The sequence below is a fragment of the Mauremys reevesii genome, linkage group 27 (assembly GCF_016161935.1).
Source record: "Mauremys reevesii isolate NIE-2019 linkage group 27, ASM1616193v1, whole genome shotgun sequence".
NCBI classification, from domain to species: Eukaryota; Metazoa; Chordata; order Testudines; family Geoemydidae; genus Mauremys; species Mauremys reevesii.
In genome coordinates, this window is record NC_052649.1 from 1814609 (window position 1) to 1837841 (window position 23233).

General features: G+C 42.8%; 1 protein-coding gene across 6 annotated transcripts in view; it reads left to right on the forward strand.

Moving 5' to 3' along the window:
- KANSL1 (KAT8 regulatory NSL complex subunit 1) overlaps positions 1–23233 on the forward strand; it is a 179795-nt gene that overhangs the window by 21847 nt on the left and 134715 nt on the right. Inside the window, exons 1-2 of one of the 6 annotated variants that reach the window (XM_039516590.1) lie at positions 4369–4444; positions 19316–20705. In XM_039516590.1, the coding sequence (XP_039372524.1) occupies positions 19399–20705 (1307 nt within the window). In that variant the 5' untranslated portion in view covers positions 4369–4444; positions 19316–19398. Of the gene's footprint in view, positions 1–4368; positions 4445–4731; positions 5182–5283; positions 5543–19315; positions 20706–23233 lie in introns of those variants that run through there. The other 5 variants (XM_039516591.1, XM_039516587.1, XM_039516593.1 and 2 more) reach the window with 5 other exon arrangements.

Sequence of the window (23233 nt, forward strand, 5' to 3'; positions counted from 1 at the left end):
TACTCCGATTGGTCTGTCTTCACCTTCTCTTGGACCTCAGAACAAGTATATATATTCTTGATGTATAATGCATACCTTCTCCCTTTTACCCTGCCTTTCCTTCCTGAAGAAGCTGTATACCTCTCTACCAATATTCCAGTCGTGAGACTTATCTCACCAAGCCTCTGTGATGCCAATTAGGTCATAATGTATCTTATGTTATACCTCCAGGTCTTCCTGTTTATTCCTTATTTTCCTTGCATTTGTGTATAGACAGATAAAGTGTTGAGTAGATTCTCCCACTGATTTCCCTCTTGTAATTTTTTGTGCCCTCAACAACTAATCCCCTGTTAAGGTACTTTTTTTTTTTTATATATATTGCATCATGGTAGGGGTCACGCTGGTGTAACTGTTTGGTGGTAGAAAAATCACGCCCCTAACTGAAATAGTTTTACCAGTACAAAATCTGTGTGTAGACCAGGCCTCAGAAAAAGGCTTCTTCTGATTGCTCACTAATGACCCATCTGCGCATTTAAGAAGCATCATTGATACCTAGCAGTTGTACAGTGCTTTGAACATGTCAAGCACTATATAGTCATTTGCTCCCAACTGTCCTGTGAGGTAGCTAAATATAATCAACTTACAGATGGGGAAACTGAGATGCAGAGAGGTAAAGTAGGATAGGGCAGTGAATCAGTGGTGGAGTCCAGAGTATAACTTAAGAGTGTGATTATTGGTCCCAAGCTAATTTCTTTATAACCTGCTGTCTCTTGATGGGTTCTTGAGTTCCATCCGCTACACAGCTAGTGGTATCGTAATTACGATACAGGGTTCACTGCAAATGAAGATATGCACTACGATCCTGTGATTCCTTAATGTTGAAAGTTAAGCGTGTGAGAAGTCCCATTGAAGGCAGGGGCTGTAAAGCCACATTAAAGTTAAGCATGTATATAAATGTTTTTAGTATCAGGGTTTAGTTGCATACTAGCAGGGTACCTTATTTGTGCAGTGCAGGGGGCTGTTGTAGTGGATTTTGCAGTGTAGTTATACAACACATAGGACCCGATTCTCATTTTGCATTAAGGCCCCTCTGCACTGCTCTAGCAGTGGGTATTTCATTTGCAGCGGGGGCAGAAGAGGGTCTCCCCACATAAGGCCAAATAATCTAGCACTGTAATTGAGAATCAGACCTGTAAAATATGTTTCTAAGAGTCTGGTCCTCCTAGCATTAACTCATTATAAAAGTGTGAAAGATGTAAATGCAGGAATTGGTCCTTAGAATCCTCAGCTGAAACAGATTAATTCTGAAAGTTCTAAGCAGAGTTAAATTTAGCCCCTGGCTCGCCTCCCTTCCACGTCTCTTATGTGACCCCTAGTCCCACTTTTTAAATGCTAAAAGAAGAAGTACTCCGCAAAGGGTAGATACCTGCTTCTCACTTAACTCTGCTGACAGCCTTCTCTCCAAAGGTTGCTCCCACCCCTTGCTTCAGATGCTGATATATGCCACTTCCTGGCCTGAAGCACAGTATGGGACCCAGCAAAGAATAGTGGCAGGATGTTTCAGGCACGTGGATGGAATGGGGGCTCCAGCGACAGCAGAGATGGGTTAAAATTGGCTCATCCCAAGAGCTGTTTCCTAGCACCCTGAAGCTTTTTACACAGCCAACCCCCTCCCCATCCCAGCGGTTCATCTGAAACACAGGAAACTAGTCATTTTGTTTTAAAAGTTACCTATTCTCCCCCATTCCTGCCCCCCCCAAAAAGAGATTATTGTATTATTTTATGTTTTTATTATTGTAGTGTTTAAGAAATGAATAGAACACCAGATAGTGATTTCAGGAATATCAAGTCTTTGTTTTTCCTGTTTCTGCTGGATATCTCTTGGAAATTCTAAGACCAGAAGAGCTTTTTCTTTCCTTAATTGAAAGGTCGGGGTACTGAATCTTTAAAAGAACTTAATTCCAACTGTTTAGCAGGCATTTGAACTAAATAAGTGGTATCAAAACTAAACAAGCTCCTCCAGCTCCTCTCAAGTTTTAAACAGTGACTAAAAATAATTTCCTCTATCACTCAGCTTTCACTTCCTTAATAATTGTGATTAAACTAGTTGTACTATCAGTTGTCTCTATAGTGTCTTCCAGGAAAAAATAAGTGACAAGACCTGAATATCATGTAAAAACCAGCAGGGATTTAAAAATAAAATAAGGCTTTCCATGGACATAACATGTAAAATGATGGGGATGGGAGGGAAAATCCTTTTTTGGGGTCACATTTAAGGAGTTAAACACAAAGGCTTCATTCCTTCAATCAGAGCCACATGGGCAGGCCTTTGCACCTATGTGGAGCCTCACTGAAGTCATTGGGACTCCATGCGGGCGGAAGAGTGTACCTGTATGGATATGATTAAAGTAATAAGGCCCAAAGGATTAGCCAGTTTCTAAACCTAACATTTTATTAAAATATCAGATGTGGTAGATACTGTACAAAAATATAGGAAGTCAGAGTCTCTGCCCTGAAGTGTATAGACTTTTTATAAAGACAGCAGACAAAAGATTGGGGGGGGGGGAACAACGAAGGAACCAATGCATAAAGAAAATAGTCTGGGTGATAAATATGGCATTTAAGAGACCTGTCATTTAAACTATATAACACTCTCCCCAGCTGCCCCTCTACTGAGGTTTTGTTTGTTTTAAAAATAAACTTTTTTAATATTTACTAATTTTAGCTTTTGTTTCCTTTTCTATTTTTTAACCATGCCTCTTGAAAATGTTTTCCTATTTTTAACTATTGCCTTTCTTCTAAGTTTAAAATTGTGCCCTTTTTGTTTTTTTAAATGTATTACCCTCACTCCCACTAATACACACACACACACACTCTCTCTCTCTCTCTCTGACATGTGACAGTGACACTGACACTGTTCAAGTTCTGTTCTAGAGAAATCTCCCTCCCTTCCCTTAAATAGGAAGCTGTTTAAATAAGCTTTGAATAAGTTCTCACCAAAAAAAAAAAAAAATCTCTAATATGCCTTTCAAGACTGCTGCACTTATTTTTGCAGAACTAAGAAGGGTTTTGTTGCAGTAGCTGCGTTTTTGCCTGCTGTACAATTTTTAAGGTAGTTGTATAGTGTTGTTTCCTGTAGTACGTTTACTTTCAATCAAGATAAAAACGTATCACTTAGTAGATATATTTTGATGTGATTAAGGTTCAGCTGATGTGTATTTGAATCAGCATCTATGCAGCATACCAGTCTTTGCTTGAAATTGCTTAGCTCACTCGAGGAAAATCTCTCTCTCTCTTTTATACCAACAGAAAACACAGTATTGAACTAAGACACTTCAGCAACATTTATAAGCTGCACTATTTTGAGCTTTTTTTTTTTTTTTTTTAAATGACTCTCTGTTGTACAATGCTTAATGGTTTAGTCACAGAGCACATGTTGCCATGTCCTAATATTTTGATAAGGTTATGTCATTACATGCTGATGCACCAGCATAGCAGCATGATATTGTGGTGCCTGGAGTTCATCCCTGCAGAGACAGGTAGTCACACTAGTAGATTTGTTTAGACCTGGGATCGGCAACCTTTGGCACGCGGCTCGCCAGGGTAAGCACCCTGGTGGGCCGGGCTGGTTTGGCCGATCTCAGCTCCCACTGGCAGCGGTTCACTGCTGTAGGCCAGTGGGGGCAGCAGGAAGCAGCACGGGCCGTACCTGACAAACAAACCATCCTGGTCCACCAGGGTGCTTACCCTGGTGGGCCGTGTGCCAAAGGTTGCCGCTCTCTGGTTTAGGGTGTTTTAAAACATTAAGGCTGCTAAGACGTTCATGTGACTCTGACTTTTGATGAAAATGGCAAGTTCAATTTCTTGTTCCAAGCAGCGTCTCAGCACTTGTATTTACAGTAGTACCATATTGGCCTTGCTACAGTCCTGCTTGGGAGGGAGAATTTCTTTTGGGATGGATTAAGAGTCTTTAAAAATCTCGCTCTTGTTGGTGCATAGTTTTGGTGAATGCTTGACTGAGTCGTTATAGAGTCCCTGGTGCCAACAGTGCATGCTGTGTGTCCCTGGGACTGTGTATAGGCTACAGGCTGGGCTACCCTAGGACTGTTCTGAGCTTGCAAAGAACTGATGCCTTAAGAGAGCTTGGGGTTAGGGGATGACTACACTTCCCAGCACGCTCTGCGTCACGCGCAGCCCCGCCCCTGCTCAGGGCTGCTGTTCTGAGCAGGGCGGGCCTGCGGCGCATGCGGAGTAAGAAACCACCGCCCTGCGGAGGCGCGCCCTCTGGCGGCTAAGCGGGTGCTCTACAACGGGGCGCCGCAGCGCAAGTGGCGCCTCACTGCGCCAGCAGGACAATAGGTGGCCGGGCTCTGCGGGCCCAGGGCCGGGCTAGGCCGTACAGGGCCCGGCGAGAGGGGCCCGCCAGGCCTCGGCCCCACCGCCGTGCTCCGCAAACACTCCCCGGGTTCGTTCCTTGGGGCACGGGCCCGGGAGCCGGGCAGCCGCTCCGGTTCCGCCCCGCGGGCCGGCCGGGGCCGCGGCTCTCCGCCCCGCCTGGCTGAGGCATGGCCCGGCGGCCGGCTCGGGAGCGCGCTGCCCGCGCCCTCCGGCCGGCGGCTCTGCGGGGCCCCCTGGCTGCGGGCAGGCGGCGCGGGCGCAGTGCGCTCGGCGGCCGGCGGGGGCGCTGCGCCGCGCCTCCCTTCCCCCCGCCCGGTGCATTCTCCGATTAAAGGGAGGGGGAGGGCAGAGAAGGAGCCTAGCCGCCATTTTCCGAGCAGCGCCGCCGCCGCGCTCACCCGGAGCGGGGGGGAAGCACCGCCGCGCTCGCTCCGCCGCCGCACCGCGGGCGGAGAGCGATACAGAGCGGCCCGACCCAGCGCCCGCGGGCAGGCGAGGGCCCGCAGCCGGCGGCTCCAGGGCGCTCCCCGAGCCGGGGGTGGGGGGGCAGCTTCTCCCCCCGCCCCAGCCCGGGCTGCAGCCGCCGCCGCCGCTCTGCACCCGGGAAGGGAGGAAGAGACGAGCCCCGTCCCCCGCGGCCGGGGAAGACCGAGCGGGGGGGGGAGCCGGGGCTGCAGCCGGGGCTGGCGCTGCCTGTGCCGGCTGCGGCTCCGCTTCTCCCCTCGGTCGGCGCTTGTTTGCAAACTGCGCCCATTTTGTGCGGGGCTGAATCCGCCCGGACTGTGCTCTCGGCTCCATCACGTGGTAGGTGCCGCTGCCGCCCCGCTCCCTCTCCCCTCCGCCCGCTGCCCTTTCTCCTTCCCTCCCTCCCGCTGCCCCTTTGTTACTGCAACTACCGCCGGCCCCGCCGAGCCAGGCAACTTTAAATGGCTCCTGCTCCCTCGGCGCGGCTCCCGCCGCGTGCAGGGGAGGGGAAGAAAGGGGGGCTCGCTTCCACCTTCACCATCTGCGACCGCGGCTGCCTCTGAGCGGCTCTGATGTGGGGTTCTGCCAGTCCTGGCCTCAGCCCGAACTTCTCCGCCCGGCTGCTGGCTCCGGCTCCCGCCCCGCACCCCTCCCCGTGCCAGGCACTGCCGGGCTCGGGGCTCCTGGCAGCGTGTGTCGGGTAAAGTACTCGGGCTCACTAGCGGATCTCTCAGCCAGGCTCCTCCGGGGGAGGCGGGGTGGGGGAGAGCAGCGGCCCGACTTTGTTTTCGCTGCGGTGTTTTGGTGCCTTCCTGGGGGAAGTGGCTGTATTTTGGGTCTGCCCTGGCTGAGCCCTGCGTGCTACATCTCCCTCTGTAGCTCTCTCTCCTTGTGCTACCGTCTCTGTGTATTTCGCCTCCCTCCCCTAGTGCGTGCGGCTAGCAAAGTACTGCGGATCCATTGCGTGGAGGTGGCGGCGGCGGCGGGGAGGAGGTTGGTTTGATGGCGCCACTTTAAATTGAAATCTTGCACAAGGGCTGCAGCCTTTTGTGGCTTGTTTCTAAACTTGAACGACCGCGCATGGAACGTTCCTAGCCCGGTTATTCGAATGCGGCGGACCCCAAAGTTCCAAAATCGAGTCCTGCCTTGCCGCCCCCAGCTCCATTCACACTCCCCGCCCGTGTGTGTTGCCATCGCTGTCACGTGGCTGGCAGTCATTGTGGTGTGGTGCTGCTGTTGCTTGTGTGGTGTGGAATATTATATACTGGCTTTAATCTGAAGTCTGTCCTCGCAAAGAAGCCAACCCAAAACTATCCCTTTGGAAGAGACCAAAGGTGATAGGGGTGCTTAAGATAAAGGGGGGGGGGGAACCAAAACAAAAAACGGAGTTTTCGAGTAAACAGAAGAAAGTTGCATAATCTCCACCTTGCATAATTTTGCATGAGGAGCTTGTCCCTTCACAATAACATTAGGGCCAAATGCACAATTAAGTATGAAAAGTAGTAGTGGGGTATGTGTAGATGTCTGTCACCTTCTCATGGTTTTTAATGCAGTAATTGATTTATTTATAAGAGCTTTGTGTACAGGCCTTGCCATCTACCCATTTGGGACCTACAGTGGTCTGTTTTCTGACATGGGTTTGATCAACTAAACCAGTTGAAAGTTTGGGTTGTGTGTGGGGTTGTTTTTTAATTTTGGATTGTTGAAAATTTTTTTCATTCTTCTCTAAACAGTAGCATATAAGTGTATTCACCCTTTTAAAGACTATTCTGTTCTTGCACGTCTGTTTATGATAAGAGGTTTAGAGCATTTGTGGTGCTCGATTACAAAGAATTTGCCTAGCATTAGATTTGCTCAGGATCTTTTTAAAGGAACTTCTTTGTATCTTCTGTAACACATTTGCCCATTCATGTTTCTACAAAAAAATTAGGAAATAAAATATATGGAGATATACCTATTTTATTTCCTAATTTTTATCTCATAGAACTGGAAGGGACTCCGGAAGGTCATCAAAATACTTTTTTTTTTTTATAATTGTAGCATAGTCTCTCCTGCTAATAAAATCTATGTACATTTAAAATTTGCCCAGTATGTTTACATAGGCGCTTATATACACCACCAGTCTGAATTGTAACTTTCCATAAAACTGGCTGGTATGTGAGGAATTGTGTGTGTTTGGCTTTTTTTGTCTGACCACTACATTTTGAACAGTTTTTGGGCCATTTTCTTGCTAGCAGTTACATCACATCATGTGATGTGTGCTATGATGTGTATTTCTAAAAATAAGACAAGGTAAAAAGCCCATCCTCGGGGAAGTTAAAATGTGTTGTGAAATTGGGAAAGTACTTTAGTCATAAATTAGTTTACTACTAGTCAAAGAGTGTTTTCTTTCTGGACAAACCAGTTGATATACTAGTATAATTTAAACACCCACTTACCCTGTAGTTTTTTTAAATTCAGATTATGAAGGGGATTTGATTTGATTTTTTTTCTCTTCCTCTTCTGAATAACATTACCTTTTTTTAAAGGTTAAAAAAAACAGCCACCCACCATTGTTTTCAGAGGGGAATGTATAATGCCAGTTACCCATTGTGTATATTCTCCCCTTAAGCCCTCCCATACAACATGGGAAAGGTATTATGGGTAGTGACTTTTAACAACAAATTTATTAACTTAAATATAAAATGATGATGACCTCTTGCCTTCTTTTATTTTTTTAAATTTTTTTTTATTTTTTATTATTTTTAAGATGAGAATAGTTGCCTGACTTGAAGGTGGGACCTCTTAAGGTGAACTACAGGCAAAGCCTAATTTGGGAAAAGGGGCTGGGTTTTTTGTTTTTCCTTAACTGTACCATCTCAGTGGGATCACTAAATCCATATTAGGCCCTGTCTACCCTGCAAACTAAATCCATATTACGGGTTTAATTACAACGCAGTTAAAGGTGACCTGGAAAAGGGGGGAAGGATGGAAGTCTTATGTACTCTAATGCTTTTTTATTATGTATAAAGAATGCCAAAAAAGGGTGAGAGAACTGTTTGTGTTTTTTTTTTGTTGTTGTTGTGGTTTCTGTAACATTTTTTCAATACTAAATGCAAGCAAAATCCACCCTAGAAGATTATAGTGACTGGAGAATATCACAAAAGTTGAGTAAAAGCCGAACAACTTTTGTAAAGGGGAAGTTACTTTAATCACAGTTTTAAAACTGGTTTTGTTAACACACATAATTCCAACACCCAATGAACACTTTGGACAAAGCATGTCTCTGGAGTTTAAACACCTGATCCTTTCATTTAAGAGAACTGACAGTATGTATGCTTTGTGTTCCCCAAGTAGTTCACCAGCGAAGCCAGGGAGGATCAGGCTTGATGGTCTAATAAGGTAAATAAGAAATAAAAATATATTCAGGCATTCTCCATGCATGCATCCTAAAGGCAGGTGGATAATGGAAGCCACATCAATTTTGCAGGGATTATGCCTTATACTCTTTTTCTCTTTTATTAGAAAGTTCTAAATCTCTTCTGAAAATTAACTTTTTTTTTTTTTTTGAAGGTGTGCAGGTTAAGTGTTTTGCTTATGTACTTCATTGCTGTCTTATCTCCCACACTTTAAAAAAAAAAAAATCAAACCCTGTGTGGCTGTGTGATTGAGACAAGCTGTTGCATCAGCTGGGCCTTTGATGACAAACTATCATTGTTAACTTTTTTCTGGATATTAGGTAATGTGCTGGCTCGACCAAATAATACATAGAGTTTCTGTATATGGTTCTTTATGTTCAGAGTTTTTGTAGTCTCATTAAAAAAATCTCTCAACACTTGGATGATCCGAATGGCAGGTGATCTGTGAAGTACAATTCCTTTGTTGTATTTTATAAATAACATTTCCTCAGTCATCAAGTCTTAAAATACTCTGTGTATCTGGAATGCATGTCCAAAAACTTTTATTAGAATTCTCCTCCTCCTGAAAAAGAAAATCCTCTCCAGACTCCTGTACTATTGTGCGGCTGTATGGTTAAGGATGTAATTTTGAACTGCTTTGTTATACAATTCGGAAAAAGGCTTCCTGTCTCTTCTCAGTTGGACAAAGACTTGCCACACATCAGGGTCCCGGTGATGCAGTTGCTTAGTGTATTATGCCATGAGTATATTCTTTTCAAGGTACATTCAAACTGAGACATTAGGGTGGGGGACAATGCAAATAGCTTGCTGCAAAACTGTTCAGACCCCAAGAAGGGATGGAAAACATAAACTTCTTATAACTTGTTTCTCGGCAAACTATAATTGAAGTTTTAAGAATGAAAGCAGAAAATAAAATAGAAATTCTGATGGTTAAGGAGATCTAATACTGAAGAGTGGAGCTTGGGCACTGTTCTATGTGAATCCAAGATGAAAACATCTTACTTTTTTTTACACGAACAAGAAAAAACCCACAAAGATTGGAAAAAGAATGGCTGAAACAAATCTAAAGAGAGGAAAGGGTACTTATTACAGGTCTGTTCAGACCTGTTTGACCGTATCTTTGTCAGCTCCTCAGTTTAGACTTGTTGCTGCAGAATTACTTCTCTCTCTCCACCAGCTCTGCGAAGTGTTGAGTGGTGAAAAGTATTTTGTTTAAAATAGCTTTATTGAAATCTGTTTCTTTACTGAAAGCTGATCCAGACTTTAGTCAAGCTAGTAGCATGAAGTCTGTTATGAACTCTGTACTGAGTTATACCAAACTTCATTGAGTCCCCTTCATGATTTTTATGCCCTCTTATTGAGGTCTGCAGTGACATAGTGAAGCAATGAATGAGTGGAAAAGTTCTGTTCAACTTGCTTTATTTCTCTGCCTTAGAAATGAAAAGTGACAAACCAGTTACCACATGTAACTGTGGCTTGTCATTCACACTCTGCAGGTTCCTTTTGCTAGAAGAAAGTGCTCAGCATCCTAGGCTTGGAATTTACTTCCTGGTGTTGTTGGATGCTGTGATGGTGATCCCCCTGAATTGCTGTCTTCAGTGTGAGATCCTGAGCAGTTATTAAAGCTGAGACTTATTGGCTGTCTGGCAGCAGTTTGCTAAATTAAAGCTTTTGGATCATGGTCAGGATAATGTGTGTACTGGATTATTGATTTATTATAGAATAAGACACTTAAATGCCCAAAGAGAGGTTGTATAGTTTAGTGGATTGAGTGTAGGGCAGGAGCTTGTGTGTTCTAGTCTCTCTGCCACTAATTTTCCATGTGACTTAGGGCAAGTGACTTAAACTGTTTCCTCACTGGTAAAACGATGAAAATATGGAACTCCCTCCCAGGAGTGTTAAGGTTTAGTTAGTTACATTTCAAAGCACTGCATAAACATTAAGTGTTCTATGACGGTGACACATTTTGGCAAAATATTGAAAGTTAACGTTAATATTTTGACCCTAGCACTTTCTCAAAAGAGCATGTGTTAAAGGTGTTACTTTAACTGCAGCAATAGAATGTGTACAACAAATCGGAATATATTTAAAAAAAATAAGACACTTTTTGTTCCTACTTACCTTATCTAAGTCCTGAGTTCAAGACTCTTTCCTTGGCAAGTTGCCCAGAATATAGCTAAAAGTAGAGGAAAGCGCTGTGCATTGTGGTTTGTGTTGGAGTCTTCTGTGGTGGGGAATGCCAATTTTCCAGTTGTTTTGTAAATACAATAAGAGCTGAGTTTTCAGATATTTTGTTTATACTTAAAGCATTTTTTATGAACATTCTGTTGCTTACATTTCACTTTTCCATTTGACTCTTGGATGCGGTTTTGCTCTGAAGAGTGATTCCCTCTATCTTTTTTAAAAAAAAAAAAAGATAAAATGTTGGGGATTCCATATCAAAGACTTGATATCAAACTAGGTCACTTTGCAAGTAAAAGTTAATTCTTGTACATAACTGCCAGACTGCAAACTTCCTCTAGGAAGTGATAGTCAAGCTTGCTTTTTCCTTTTTGTACGTCTTTTTGTCTGTAATTAACTTTGTGTAGACCAAATTATGCCATCAGTGACTCCTGTGCAAGCCCTGTTGAGTACAGAGGGGGTTAGACAGGTATAACAGATGATGCCATTTGAAGACTGGAGCTGCATAGGTGCCATTAAGAACGTAATCTGTTTTTTAGGATCACTATTACTAGTGATGCTTGAGTAGGAAAGAGGCCAGGTTGACTTTCAGACTCAAGAGTTCATTTGCAGGCTTGACTCCTTTTACGTGTACACTGAGTACGTACAGTCTCAAATCATTGAGGCCCCACAATCCAATTATTAGTCACTTCAGAGCAGAACCACTCTTTAATATTGAGTCTTTCATGGAAGGTTATAAAACACTCAATCTCAACCGTCATTAGAAGACACTGTCCTTTAAATGTAGATAAGGGATGTTGTATGCATATTAAGTGTCTTGGTTCATGCATAGATATCTACTTCCTTTAATATCTTGACTGTCAAATCTTTGGGAGATCTGAGATTTTTAAAACTACACCGGTACCCCGATAAAATGCGACCTGATATAACACAAATTCGGATATAACGTGGTAAAGCAGCGCTCCAGGGGGGCGGGGCTGCGCACTCCTGCGGATCAAAGCAAGTTTGATATAACGCATTTTTACCTATAACATGGTAAGATTTTTTTTTTTGGCTCCCGAGGACAGTGTTATATCAGGGTAGAAGTGTATATCATTTTACAGCATGGCAAGCAGTTTGCCTATCATATGTGATGGTACAACTAGTCCATCATCCTATGTGTTTTTTTTAAACCATTGTTTTCTTAATTAAAGCTTTTTGAGAGTTATATTTGCAGGAAAGATGCTTCTACGTTGGTAATCATTTTCTTTCCCAATTACAGAATGTTGAAAGATGACAAGATATTCTTTCCTCCTTTTTAGAAAAGAAATTTCCCCCCTTTCCCTTGCGCCCCCCTCCGCCGCCCCCCAAAATGTGTATCTAGGGGTCTGGACTGTGGGCTTGTTTTAGGAAAGAGGTCTTAGCATACAAGTTTTAAAGGCCTACTTCTAGACCTTTGAGTTAGAGGCTTAGGTTGTATTCTTGCAGTCACTGGTTCAAATTGCTCTTCTATTCACATATTTGTAAAAATTTTACAAAATATAGTCTTTAATCATGTACGTAGTGCAATCAACCTTATGTCTACCTATAATCTAACCTACCCTTTTTTTTTTTTTTTGGATAAATTTGATATCACTTCTCACAATGTTTTTTTTTCCCCCCTCTCAGAATTAATCTCTTCAGTATTCATATTTACCTGCTGTAGACAAGTAAGACTGGTTCCTGCTCTGAGAAGCTTACAGTTAGCTTGGGCATAACATGGCCCCCCTCCGAGAAGTTGAGAGGTAGAGGGGAAGCAGGAGAGGTTTATGTAGCACAGGAATGTGAAGTTACTTGATTTTAATGTATGTTGTGCTCCTGTGCATGTAAACTTCTTAGTGTACAGATATTGCTAGTTTTAGGCTTTTGTTTGCGCACAGCGGAAATCTTGGCTTTCCAACACTGACTCCCATTCCCAAGTAAAGGAAGTGGATTTTGAAGAGTAGAGGAAGACTTCCTGGTGAAGAAGTTAGGGAGTAACATGGGAAAAGATGGAGGCACCTTGTGGAAGGAGGCCTCAGGCTGAGCATGAAGGCTAGTGGAGTTTGCATGTGGTTGGACAGAAGATGAGGCAAGGCAGGAAGAGGTGAACGTTTGCAAGTGAAGACCATGAGTTTAAAATTTTGATGCAGGAGCTGCAAACCCATCCGAGGGCTTCTAGCATGATGGTGGATGAAATGGCAGGGAAGGAAGATGACTTGGGCAGCAGAGTGTTGGATACATGGGAAAGGGATTGTAAGGCAAGAGTCAAGTAAACCAGGTAGGAAGAGGTCGCATGAGTCCGGATAGCAGGTGACCAAGTTGTGGGTCAGGGTCTTGATGAATTGGAAGGGGCAGATTTTGGAAATGTATAGAGAAGGGACTTAAGGCATGTCTACACTTAAAACACACGTTCGTGAAGACACTACTTATGCAAACGGGAGGGGTTCTGTTGGTATAGATCAGTGGTTCTCATACTTCGGTAGTGGTGGTCGCTTTCACAAAGCAAGTCTCTGAGTGCAACCCCTCCATCCCAATAAATTAAAAAATCTTTAAAAACAAAAAAAAGTATAACACTATTCTAAATGCTGGAGGTGAAGCATGGTTTGGGAGTGGAGGCTGACAGCTTGTGGCCCCCCCCCAATGTAATAACATTGTGACCCCTGTGGGGTCATGACCCCCAGTTTGAGAACCCCTGGCATAGGTGGTACTCCACCTCTTCCATTATCCTAGCACTGTCTACACTGGAGATTAGGTCAGTTTAACTGTGTCACTTGCGGGGTGGATTTGTCACACCCCTAAGTGATGTAGTTATACCAACCTAATGTCCTAGTGTACACCAAGCCTTAGTGGGATCCTGGATATATCAGAGGGGGGAGGGCAAAGGGAGGAATTAAGGAGAGGAAGGAGTCAGACTTTACCAAGGTTATGAGTCTTGGTGGAAAATGCCACTCTCGTCTCCATGATGAAGGGTGGGGAGAGATGAATTCATTTCAGCTGTGTAGGATTTGAGGTTGGGGTGGATCTAGGAAGAGTTGTTTGTAAGATAGTTGCAGGATTGGAGAGAGATGGTGATTCAAGTCATTAGGACAGATCAGTAACCAAAAAACCCCAACTTCATTAACAGAGTTAAGGTTGCCCAGTGGTATCTTGTGCCATTCTAGGATATCGAGCTCAGCTGAACACAAACCTCTGAAAACCAGGAAACAAAGGGCATAATTTGAAGGGGGAACAAAAATGGTGGGGGAGTATGGAAATTTTGGGGGAGCAGAGCTTGAAGCCCCTTATATTCCCCACTGCACAGCTGTGACTCCCTCCTTTCCTCCGCCACTCTCCTGCACTGCTCTAACCCTTCCCCCTCTACCCCCCCAGTTCTGCTGCTTTGAGAGAGTGAGTGAGGCTGGAGACCCTTCGCCACTGCTGGTAGCAGCATGGATAAGGTGGGGAGTTCTGGGTTCCTTTCCCTTGTTTGGGGAGCTGTGGAGACCTGGGGCAAAACTTCTGAAAAGAGCCTCTGCAGAATGCAGGCAGAGAGCAAGGAACATACTATCTGTCTGAAAATTGCCAAAGGTAAGGCTCAAATTCAGAGCTTGAGTGCAACTCAAGTCCAGTGACCACAGCATATTGCTTTGAGCCTCCCAATTTCTATGACAAGAGATGCCCACTAGGGCCTCAACAGTAGTCTATGTGCACATATTGCTCTTCTAGTCCAAGCTGTGCCAACTTGGAGGTACAAAGTTTACCCGTAACTCTTTCAATAGTGCTTCCCCAAAAGGTCTAACCTGCTCTTAAAAAAATAATAATAAAAAAAAAAATCTCTAATGATGGAGATTCAACGACCTCTCTAGGGAATTTATTCCAGTGCTTAACCACCCTGGCAGGAAGGTTTTCCTAACATCCAACCTAAACCTCCCTTGCTGCAATTTAAGCCCATTGCTTCTTGTCCTATCCTCAGAGGTTAAGGAGAACAATTTTTCTCCTTCCTCCTCATAACAACATTTTATGTAGTTGAAAACTGTTATGTCCCCCCTCAGTCTTCTCTTCTCCAGACTAAAGATTGAAAAAAATGGGTTTGTTCCCTCATAGGTCATGTTTTCTAGACCTTTAATCATTGTTGTTGCTCTTCTCAAGACTCTCTCCAATTTTGTTCAGATTGTTCCTGAAATGTGGCACACAGAACTGGACACAATACTCCAGTTGAGGCCTAATCAGTGCGGAGTAGAGCGGAGGAATTACTTCCGGTGTCTTGTTTACAACACTCCTGTTAATACATAATAGTCAACTTTTAAACGGAAAGTGATGCTCAACATTAACTGTAGCAGAGCTGCTGCTATGTTGTTGTTCATGGAGATGGTATGGAGGAAATACTTGAGCGCTGAGATAATACGTACTGCTTTGTGTTGGGAGAAGTAGTTCACTAAACCTCTGTTGCTGTATCTTAACAATTACTGCTTTGATATACTGCAAAAGCTAAGCCATATCTTCTGCTGACAACACAAGGGCCATAAACAAAGTGGGTGAAGATTGTTTTTAAAAATGAATTTGTTACTTAAAGGTTCTTTCAGTTGTCTATATAATACTAGTAATGTGACTCAGTGGCAGAGAAACCATGATATTTGCAACTTGGACTATTAAGAGTTTTAAATGTGCCCTCTGTAGGCCAAAAAATTTGGTCTTCTGAAGGAGAAAAGATAATCATAATATATAGAGGTCTTGGCTTTTTTAAAATAGGCTAATTTGGGTCTTATCTAGTCTTTCCTGGAGGACTTGAACTATTAGAATTATGAATTGCAAATACGACAAGAGTATAACTTGAACATTTTCAGGAGAGGGACTTCTAATGACTGTTTTACTGTTTAATTTAATTTTAATTTTATTTTTTTGCGGAAGAGGAGGGAGTGTGAGCATCTGAGACAGTTAGGGGAAAAGATCTTTGTATGTAAATGCTTTCACCCCTTCAGTTGAGGACTGGGAGCACCTACCTCTGTTCTCTCATCAGCCAGCAAGAGCAAGGAAGAAGAGGTTTAATATTCCAAAAGTCAAAGAAGCAGAAGCTCCACCTCTCTCTTGGCACAACCACCCTTATTTTATTTTATTTTTTTTTCCGTTGAAGGTCATCTTTAAGGAGGGAAATGGTTCCTGAAATTTTTGTTTCAGATATATCACTAATAAGTCCTATTAGCTATTGCTTTTGCTCACTGGAAATTTTGCAAAAGAAAAATTGGATTAAAATAAAACTTTTGCAGATTACTTTTAAGAGAAATTGGAGGCTTCTTAAATTAGTGGAACAAAGAATGGAAAGTATATTTATTTAACAAGGAGAATTTGGAAACATTTTGTAAATCTTAAAGTTCCATCCCTCCTTTTTCCATTCCTCCTGTAAAGCTAGGGGTAAACCTAGGGTATATCTAAACAGATATACATTGGTTTAATTTGTGATTTTTTTTTTCAAATGGATTTAGTTAAATCTGTGAATACTCATATTTCTATGTTAACTAGGTTTATTTTGGTTTTGATTAAGTTGATTAGGAACAGGTTTAAAATGCACAAAATCAAATTACTTTTAATACAAAGTAAGTGTCCATGCAGACATTTACCCTTATTGAACTTAAATTGGTGCAAGTTTGTGTGTAGACAGAGCCTTGGATTCCCATGGTTAGGACCCAGTTGTTGTCGTCTTTTACTTTTCTATTTTTTTTAATTATCTCTGAAAGATGTTAAGTGTGTATGTAGGTTGATACCGAGATCAGGCTTTCAGATGCTATAGTAATGGACCCAATTAGATTAGTGTACCTACTTTTTAGGGAAACTGAAAAGCAGAAGTGTGAGTGAAGGTATTTGACAGCAGTGTTTATGAATAAACAGCTGATCTAAATAGTCAAGTCTCATGGGTAAAGGCCTTGGTAGGGAATTTAATAGAAGCCTTCTGTAGTGAAGCTGCTTTTTCTATCCACAGCCCATCTTCACTGCAAGTGGAGTGTTTGCTACAACTAGGATTGTAATTTGTACATTGAGTGCATTGAAAGCATTTGGCCCTGTATGTAGGGAGTGAAATTATGTTTACTGAAATCTGTTTTTCAGCATGGTTTAGTATGGGTTTAAGAACACAGCTGGGCATCGCCCACACATAATGTATTGCACATTTATATAAAAAAAGTAAAATAGGCTCTGTTCATAGTAGGTAAGCAAACTACACAGGAAACAAAATACTTAGCCCTGTATACACAAACTGTCAAGGACTTTTTTATTCTAGGTGGCTAGAACAGTGGACTGGAACTCAGGAGGCCTGGGTTCTGGTCCCAGCTCTGCCACTGGTCTGTTGGGTGACCTTGGGCAAGTTGCTTCCCTCAGTGCCTCTGAAATGGTGGTGATATTGACCTCCTGTGTAAAGTGCTGTGAGATGTATTGGTGGACAGCACTATATAAGAGCTAGGTGTTCAACACAAATGGAGTTTAAAGTCAGTTTAGTTTAGGCTCTAGAGTTCGGATCATCTTAAAGGAGAACTCCCTTCCTCCAAAATCCTTGACATCAATAGAAATGTTTCTGATTTTTGTTTTCAATATTATTTGTAGCCATGTTGGTCCCAGGAGATTAGACACACCCTGTGGGTGAGGTAATATCTTTTAGCTCAAAAACTAGTCTCTTCCGCTAATAAAAGTTGGTCCAATGAAAAATATTACCTCTCACACCTTGTCTTTCTCTGGTTTTTCTCAGTTTACAGGGAAAGGTTATTTTTAAGTGAATAAAACTTCACAGCAGTTCGTATAATGTAAACACTGCAGCATACTTCTATATAGCAGAACTAGAAAGCAAATCAGAAACAGGCTATTAACAAAACTAATTTTAGCTCTAGATGAGTAAATCTAAAAAAGCATAAATGGGGCAGAGGGAAAGCAGACTCCTTTTAAAAATAATCTTAATCTAAAATGAAATCAGTAACTGGTACAGACGTGGGGTTTTTAAAATACTTATAACATCATTATTCCTTGTCCATTATAGGTGGCTTCTATTGTGATTATAACGTTAATTATTAATGTAAACTGACGTACAATTGAGGGATTGATTTATTAGATACAAATACACCTCTGCCCCGATATAACGCTGTCCTAGGGAGCCAAAAAATCTTACCACGTTATAGGTGAAACCGCGTTATATCGAACTTGCTTTGATCCGCCAGAGTGCGCAGCCCCCTCCCCCCCCCCCCCCGGCACTGCTTTACCGTGTTATATCCGAATTTGTGTTATATCGGGTCGCGTTATGTTGGGGTAGAGGTGTATTTTGATTTAGGATTGCTCTGAACTTTTCACTTTTGTTCTTAATGTTGACAAGTATTGAAATAAACACGTCACTGCTTTTGTGTTGTATCTGCTGCATAACAACAAATGGAAGATAAAGCAAAAGCTATAGAAGATCAATTAAGTTGTTATAATTGTCCTGCACTTTCAAAAATGTGTAATAGTGCTGACAAATCTTAATGATTAAGTAAATGGCTAGTTGATCAGAAACTTCTGTCAGTCTTAGGAAAAACTGCAAGATCATTAAGTAAAATATCATCAGTCACTCTTCTGTGAACTCATACTTTCTCTTGTGAGTTGAATGTTACACTGTTAGTGATTTTATTGCTAAGTGGGGATGTACGCTATCAAGGTGGGTAGAGATGAAACTGTCATATGGCAAGAACTTATGAAAGGGAGAGACCAAGTAAACAGCTGGTTTCAGTGTGCATCCTGAAGTGGGGGGGAAACGTCAGACAGCCTAAACTACTGTTAGTATTTTTGTTTAAATCTTGAATTTGGAAAACCGCTAGTTCCCAAGAGGATGAAACCTGAAAGGGTCTAACTTTACACGGTTTCCAAGAAAGCCACTGGGGTTGTTTTGCTAGATAGGAATGTATTTTTCTACCCACTGGGAGTCAGTGTGGGTGGAGACTTATTCCACCCAAAGCCATGTCCACCTATGCTAGCAAATTTAAGCAGTAATTTACTACGGATGCAGCCTCGTTGGTGGAGGCTATACTGTAGATGTAGCACAATCTGCTGGGGGTTTCTGATACTGATGTATGGTGGAAGTGGTATATAAGGCAGTTAACTTGTTTGGGGTGAGAGAAGGTTGTTTCAGTACTCTGTGGGTGAGATTTTCTCCATGTGGAGCTCTGAGGCGTTTTAAAGTAGTATGGTCTTGTGGTTAAAGCACTGGACTGGGACTTGGGAGATGTGGATTCAATTCTCAGCTCTGCCACAGACTTCCTGTGTGATCTTTGGGGGCAAGTTACTTAACCTTTGTGCCTTAGTTAAAGTGTAAAATTGAGAATACTTGTCTGTTTACACTGTAAACTCTTTGGGCTAGGATATCTCTTACTATGTGTATATAATGCCTAGCATTGTGGGGAATCTCTAGGTGCTAGGATAATAATTTGGAATTTCTGTAGTATACTGAACACTAATAGAATTATTTTTAAAAAGTGCCCAATGTTGGCCTAACTTTGCTCTCACTGAAATCAATAGTTTTTGTTATTGATTTGAATTACAACAAAGTTAGGCAAACATGGAGAGCTGCAGAATGCTCAAAGGGAGAGAGATGAAAGTTGTAGAAAACAAAAGCATGGCCTTGTAACTTCTCCTGAAGTCTGGTATTGTCTCAGTTTTGCAGATGTGGAAACTGAGGCACTGGACGAAAGTGACTTGCCAGAAAGTTCTCATTGCAAATTGGTGTTTCAGAACCAGCACTGGGATATCAGTTTTTTTGATTGCTAGTTTTGTGTTCAGTCCGCTAGACCATGCTTGCTTCTGTTATCTTGCAGTGTTGCAGACCATGGGCCTAGGTCTGTCTGTCAGATGGCTCATGAGCATTTTGTTTACTATTTATCTGATTCAATGACTTTGCTTTCTTTTTTTAGGCTGTCCTCAGGCGAGGCAGTAAGAGGCAGTGGAGCTGGCCTCGGCACTGGGAGAGGCTGGATTTCCTGTCTCTTGGTGCTGAATGGCTGCGATGGCGCCCGCTCTCACTGACGCAGCAGCTGAAGCTCACCACATCCGGTTCAAACTGGCTCCCCCGTCCTCCACCTTATCACCTGGCAGTGCCGAGAACAACGGCAACGCCAACAACATCCTTCTCACTGCCAACGGCACCAAAAGGAAAGCCATTGCTGCAGAGGATCCCAGTGTAGATTTCCGAAATAACCCTACCAAGGAGGAGCTGGGCAAGCTGCAGCCACTGGTGGCCTCTTATCTCTGCTCAGATGTAACATCTGTTCCTTCAAAAGACCCTTTGAAGCTGCAAGGAGTCTTCAACAAGCAGACAGTTCTTAAACCTCACCCTCTCTTATCTCAGTCTTTCTTGAAAACGAACGATCTGTTGGGGAGACAGCCAGTGTTGGAGTTTTCTTTGGAAAATCTAAAAAACATGAGTACTAGTGGTCAGCCACCTCTTCCACAAGCACCTGTGAATGGCTTGGCCAAGAAATTGGCTAAAAGTACCAATTCAGACCATGAAAACTCCAGTTCACTTAATGGTGGGAAGCGTGCTCCCCTCTCAGCCACCCTCCAGGGTGTTGACCCTAACACTGCAGGGGGTTCTGAATCAGGGGACTTGAAGACGGGTTTGACCAATTGCACTCTCCCACACAGAAGCCTTGATGCTGAGCGCACAACTCCATTTAGCAATAATAGCACTGCAAACAATGTGTCGCTTAATTCTGCAGCGCAGCAGCGGGTGATTGAAGGAGGCGGTGGAGAGAATAGATTGTCTGGTGGAGATGCACATTCTGATTTTGGGAGCGGCAAGACAGGGGAGCAGAAGTCTCCTCTGTCGGCTAGTCTCTTCAGTGCCATGGACTCTGATTTGAGGACAAGGGCAGTGCTACGACGGCAGGCAGACATTGAGAACCGTGCTCGCAGGCTGCAGAAGCGCCTGCAGGTGGTGCAGGCCAAGCAGGTAGAGAGGCACATCCAGCAACAGCTGGGTGGCTTCTTGGAGGAGACTCTGAGTAAACTGCCAAACTTGGACTCTCTAAGGCATCGGAGCCAGCTGATGCTCACCCGCAAGGCAGAAGCAGCCTTGAAGAAAGCTGCAAGTGAAACAAGTACGTCGGAAGGACTAAGCAGCTTCCTGAAGAGCGACTCTATTTCAGAGGAACTGGAGAGGTTTACAGCCAGTGGGATGGCCAACTTGAGATCCAGTGAGCAAGCATTTGATTCGGATGTCACTGAGAGCAGCTCAGGAGGGGAATCTGACATTGAGGAGGAGGAACTGACCAAAGCAGAACCAGAACAGCATCATGTACCACTGTGAGTAATGCTGAAACTTTGCCTAATTTTGTTGGGGGTGAGGTGGGTAAGGCAAGAAGGGGTTAAAAAAAGCGCACCATCTTTATTTTGAAGGATCATCTTTGACATAATACCATTTTCATAGAAGGAAGAGGCAGTATTAGTGTGCGTGAAGTTTGGCTTGCTTGAACTGCATAATCCTGTCTTAATTATTGCAGGGATTGTAGTTTACAATATATTTCTATAATGTGAAACTGTATATACAGTATTATGACACATGACTGTGATTCTCAACCAGGGGCACACGTACCACTGGAGGTATGCAGAGATCTTGCAGGGGGTACATCAGCCCATCTAGATACTAGTCTAATTTTACAAAAGGCTACATGAAAAGCACTAGCAAAGCCAGTATTAACTAAAACTTCATACAGACAATGACTTATTTATATTGTTCTATATACTGTGTCAGTGTTTCTTAACCTGGGGGTTATGATTTATTTTACAAGTATATGGTAAAAATGAGAAAGTAAGCAATTTTTCAGTAATAGTGTGCTGTGACACTTTAGTATTTTTAGGTCTGATTTTTGTAAGCAAGTTAAGTGAGGAGAAACTTGCAGTATGCAAGACAAATCTGCATCCTGAAAGGGGTACAGTAGTCTGGGAAGGTTGAGAACTACTGACATTTGGGGTCTAATTGACGGTCTCTTTGTGAAGTTAGGGAACTAGGACTAGTTAGGGCATCTAGAGTATCCATACTTCAAATCCAGTACTGCAGTCTGTAATTTTTTTTGTCTAAAATTGCTCTTGGGTTGGATCTGCCCCTTCAGACTGAAGTATTCTACTGTGGCAATGGAGATCTCGCTCTTCACATTCTTAGCCAGTAGTGTGTAAAAGATGGCCAGGATAACGTATTTATGTATCTGACTTACTCGGGTTTTGCAGAATCTGTGTTTGTGTGTGGGTTTTGTTTTGTCTTTTTTTATAGGAAAGCATTTAGCCCTGAAAAGTATAAATTGATGCATTGTTGTAGACAGCCTGGAACAATAGCTCTGAACTCCACCTGTTCCCTGTTAATCTCATTGGTTGTCAACATGTTGTAAGGCTGTATAGTTAGTCATTGCTGGCAATTGAAGCAGATGGGAGGGATTGGGAACTGATGAAGAGAAAATGGGAAGGGACAGAGAAGGAGACGACAGTAGGGGCAAAGTAGTGCTTTTCCTAAAGGTTAACATTTTCCCACTCAAGTGATTGCTGAATGTAACAATAAGGTACTAACCACGTAACGAAGGCTATATTGTAACCTGGTCTCTGTGCATACTTTCTACTGACATCAATAAGAACGGCCATACTGGGTCAGACCAAAGGTCCATCTAGCCCAGTGTCCTGTCTTCCGACAATGGCCAATGCCAAGTGCCCCAGAGGGAATGAACAGAACAGGTAACCATTAAGTGAGACATCTCCTGTCACCCATTCCCAGCTTCTGGCAAAGAGAGGCCAGGGACACCATCCCTGCCCATCCTGGCTAATAGCCATTGATGGACTTACCGTGCATGAATTTATCTAGTGCTTTTTTTAACCCTGTTAGTCTTGGCCTTCACAATATCCTTTGGCAAAGAGTTCCACGGATTGACTGTGCGAAGAAATAAATACTTTTGTTTGTGTTTTTTAAACCTGCTGCCTATTATTTTCATTTGGTGACCCCTGGTTCTTGTGTTTATAAGAAGGCGTAAATAACACTTCCTTATTTACTTTCTCCTCACCCGTCATGATTTTATAGAACTCTAATATCCCCTTTAGTCGTCTTTGCCAAGCTGAAAAGTCTCAGTCTTATTAATCTCTCCTCATACGGAAGCCGTTCCATACCACTAATAATTTTTGTTGCCCTTTTCTGTACCTTTTCCAAGTCCAATAGACCTTTTTTGAGATGGGGCGACCACATCTGCATGGAGTATTCAAGACGTGGGTATACCAGGGATTTATATAGAGGCAATATATTTTCTGTCTTATTATCTATCCCTTTCTTAAAGATTCCCAACATTCTGTTTGCTTTTTTGACTGCTGTTGCATATTGAATTGGACATTTTCAGAGAACTAGTCACAATGATGCCAAGATCTTTCTTGAGTGGTAACAGCTAATTTAGACCCCATCATTTTATATGTATAGTTGGGATTGTTTCCAGTATGCATTACTTTGCGTTTTTCAATGTTGAATTTCATCTGCCATTTTATAGCCCAGCCATCCAGTTTTGAGAGAGCCTTTGTAGCTCTTTGCTGTCTGCTTGGGACTTAACTATCTTGAGTAGTCTTGTATCCTCCGCAAATTTTGCCACCTCACTGTTTATCCCGTTTTCCAGATCATATATGAATATGTTGAATAGGACTAGTCCCAGTACAGACCCCTGGAGGACACCACCATTTACCCCTCTCCACTCTGAAAACTGACCATTTATTCTTACCCTTTGTTTCCTATCTTTTAACCAGTTACCAGTCCATGAGAGGACCTTCTTTCCTTCTCCCATGACAGCTTATTTTGCTTAACCTTTGGTGAG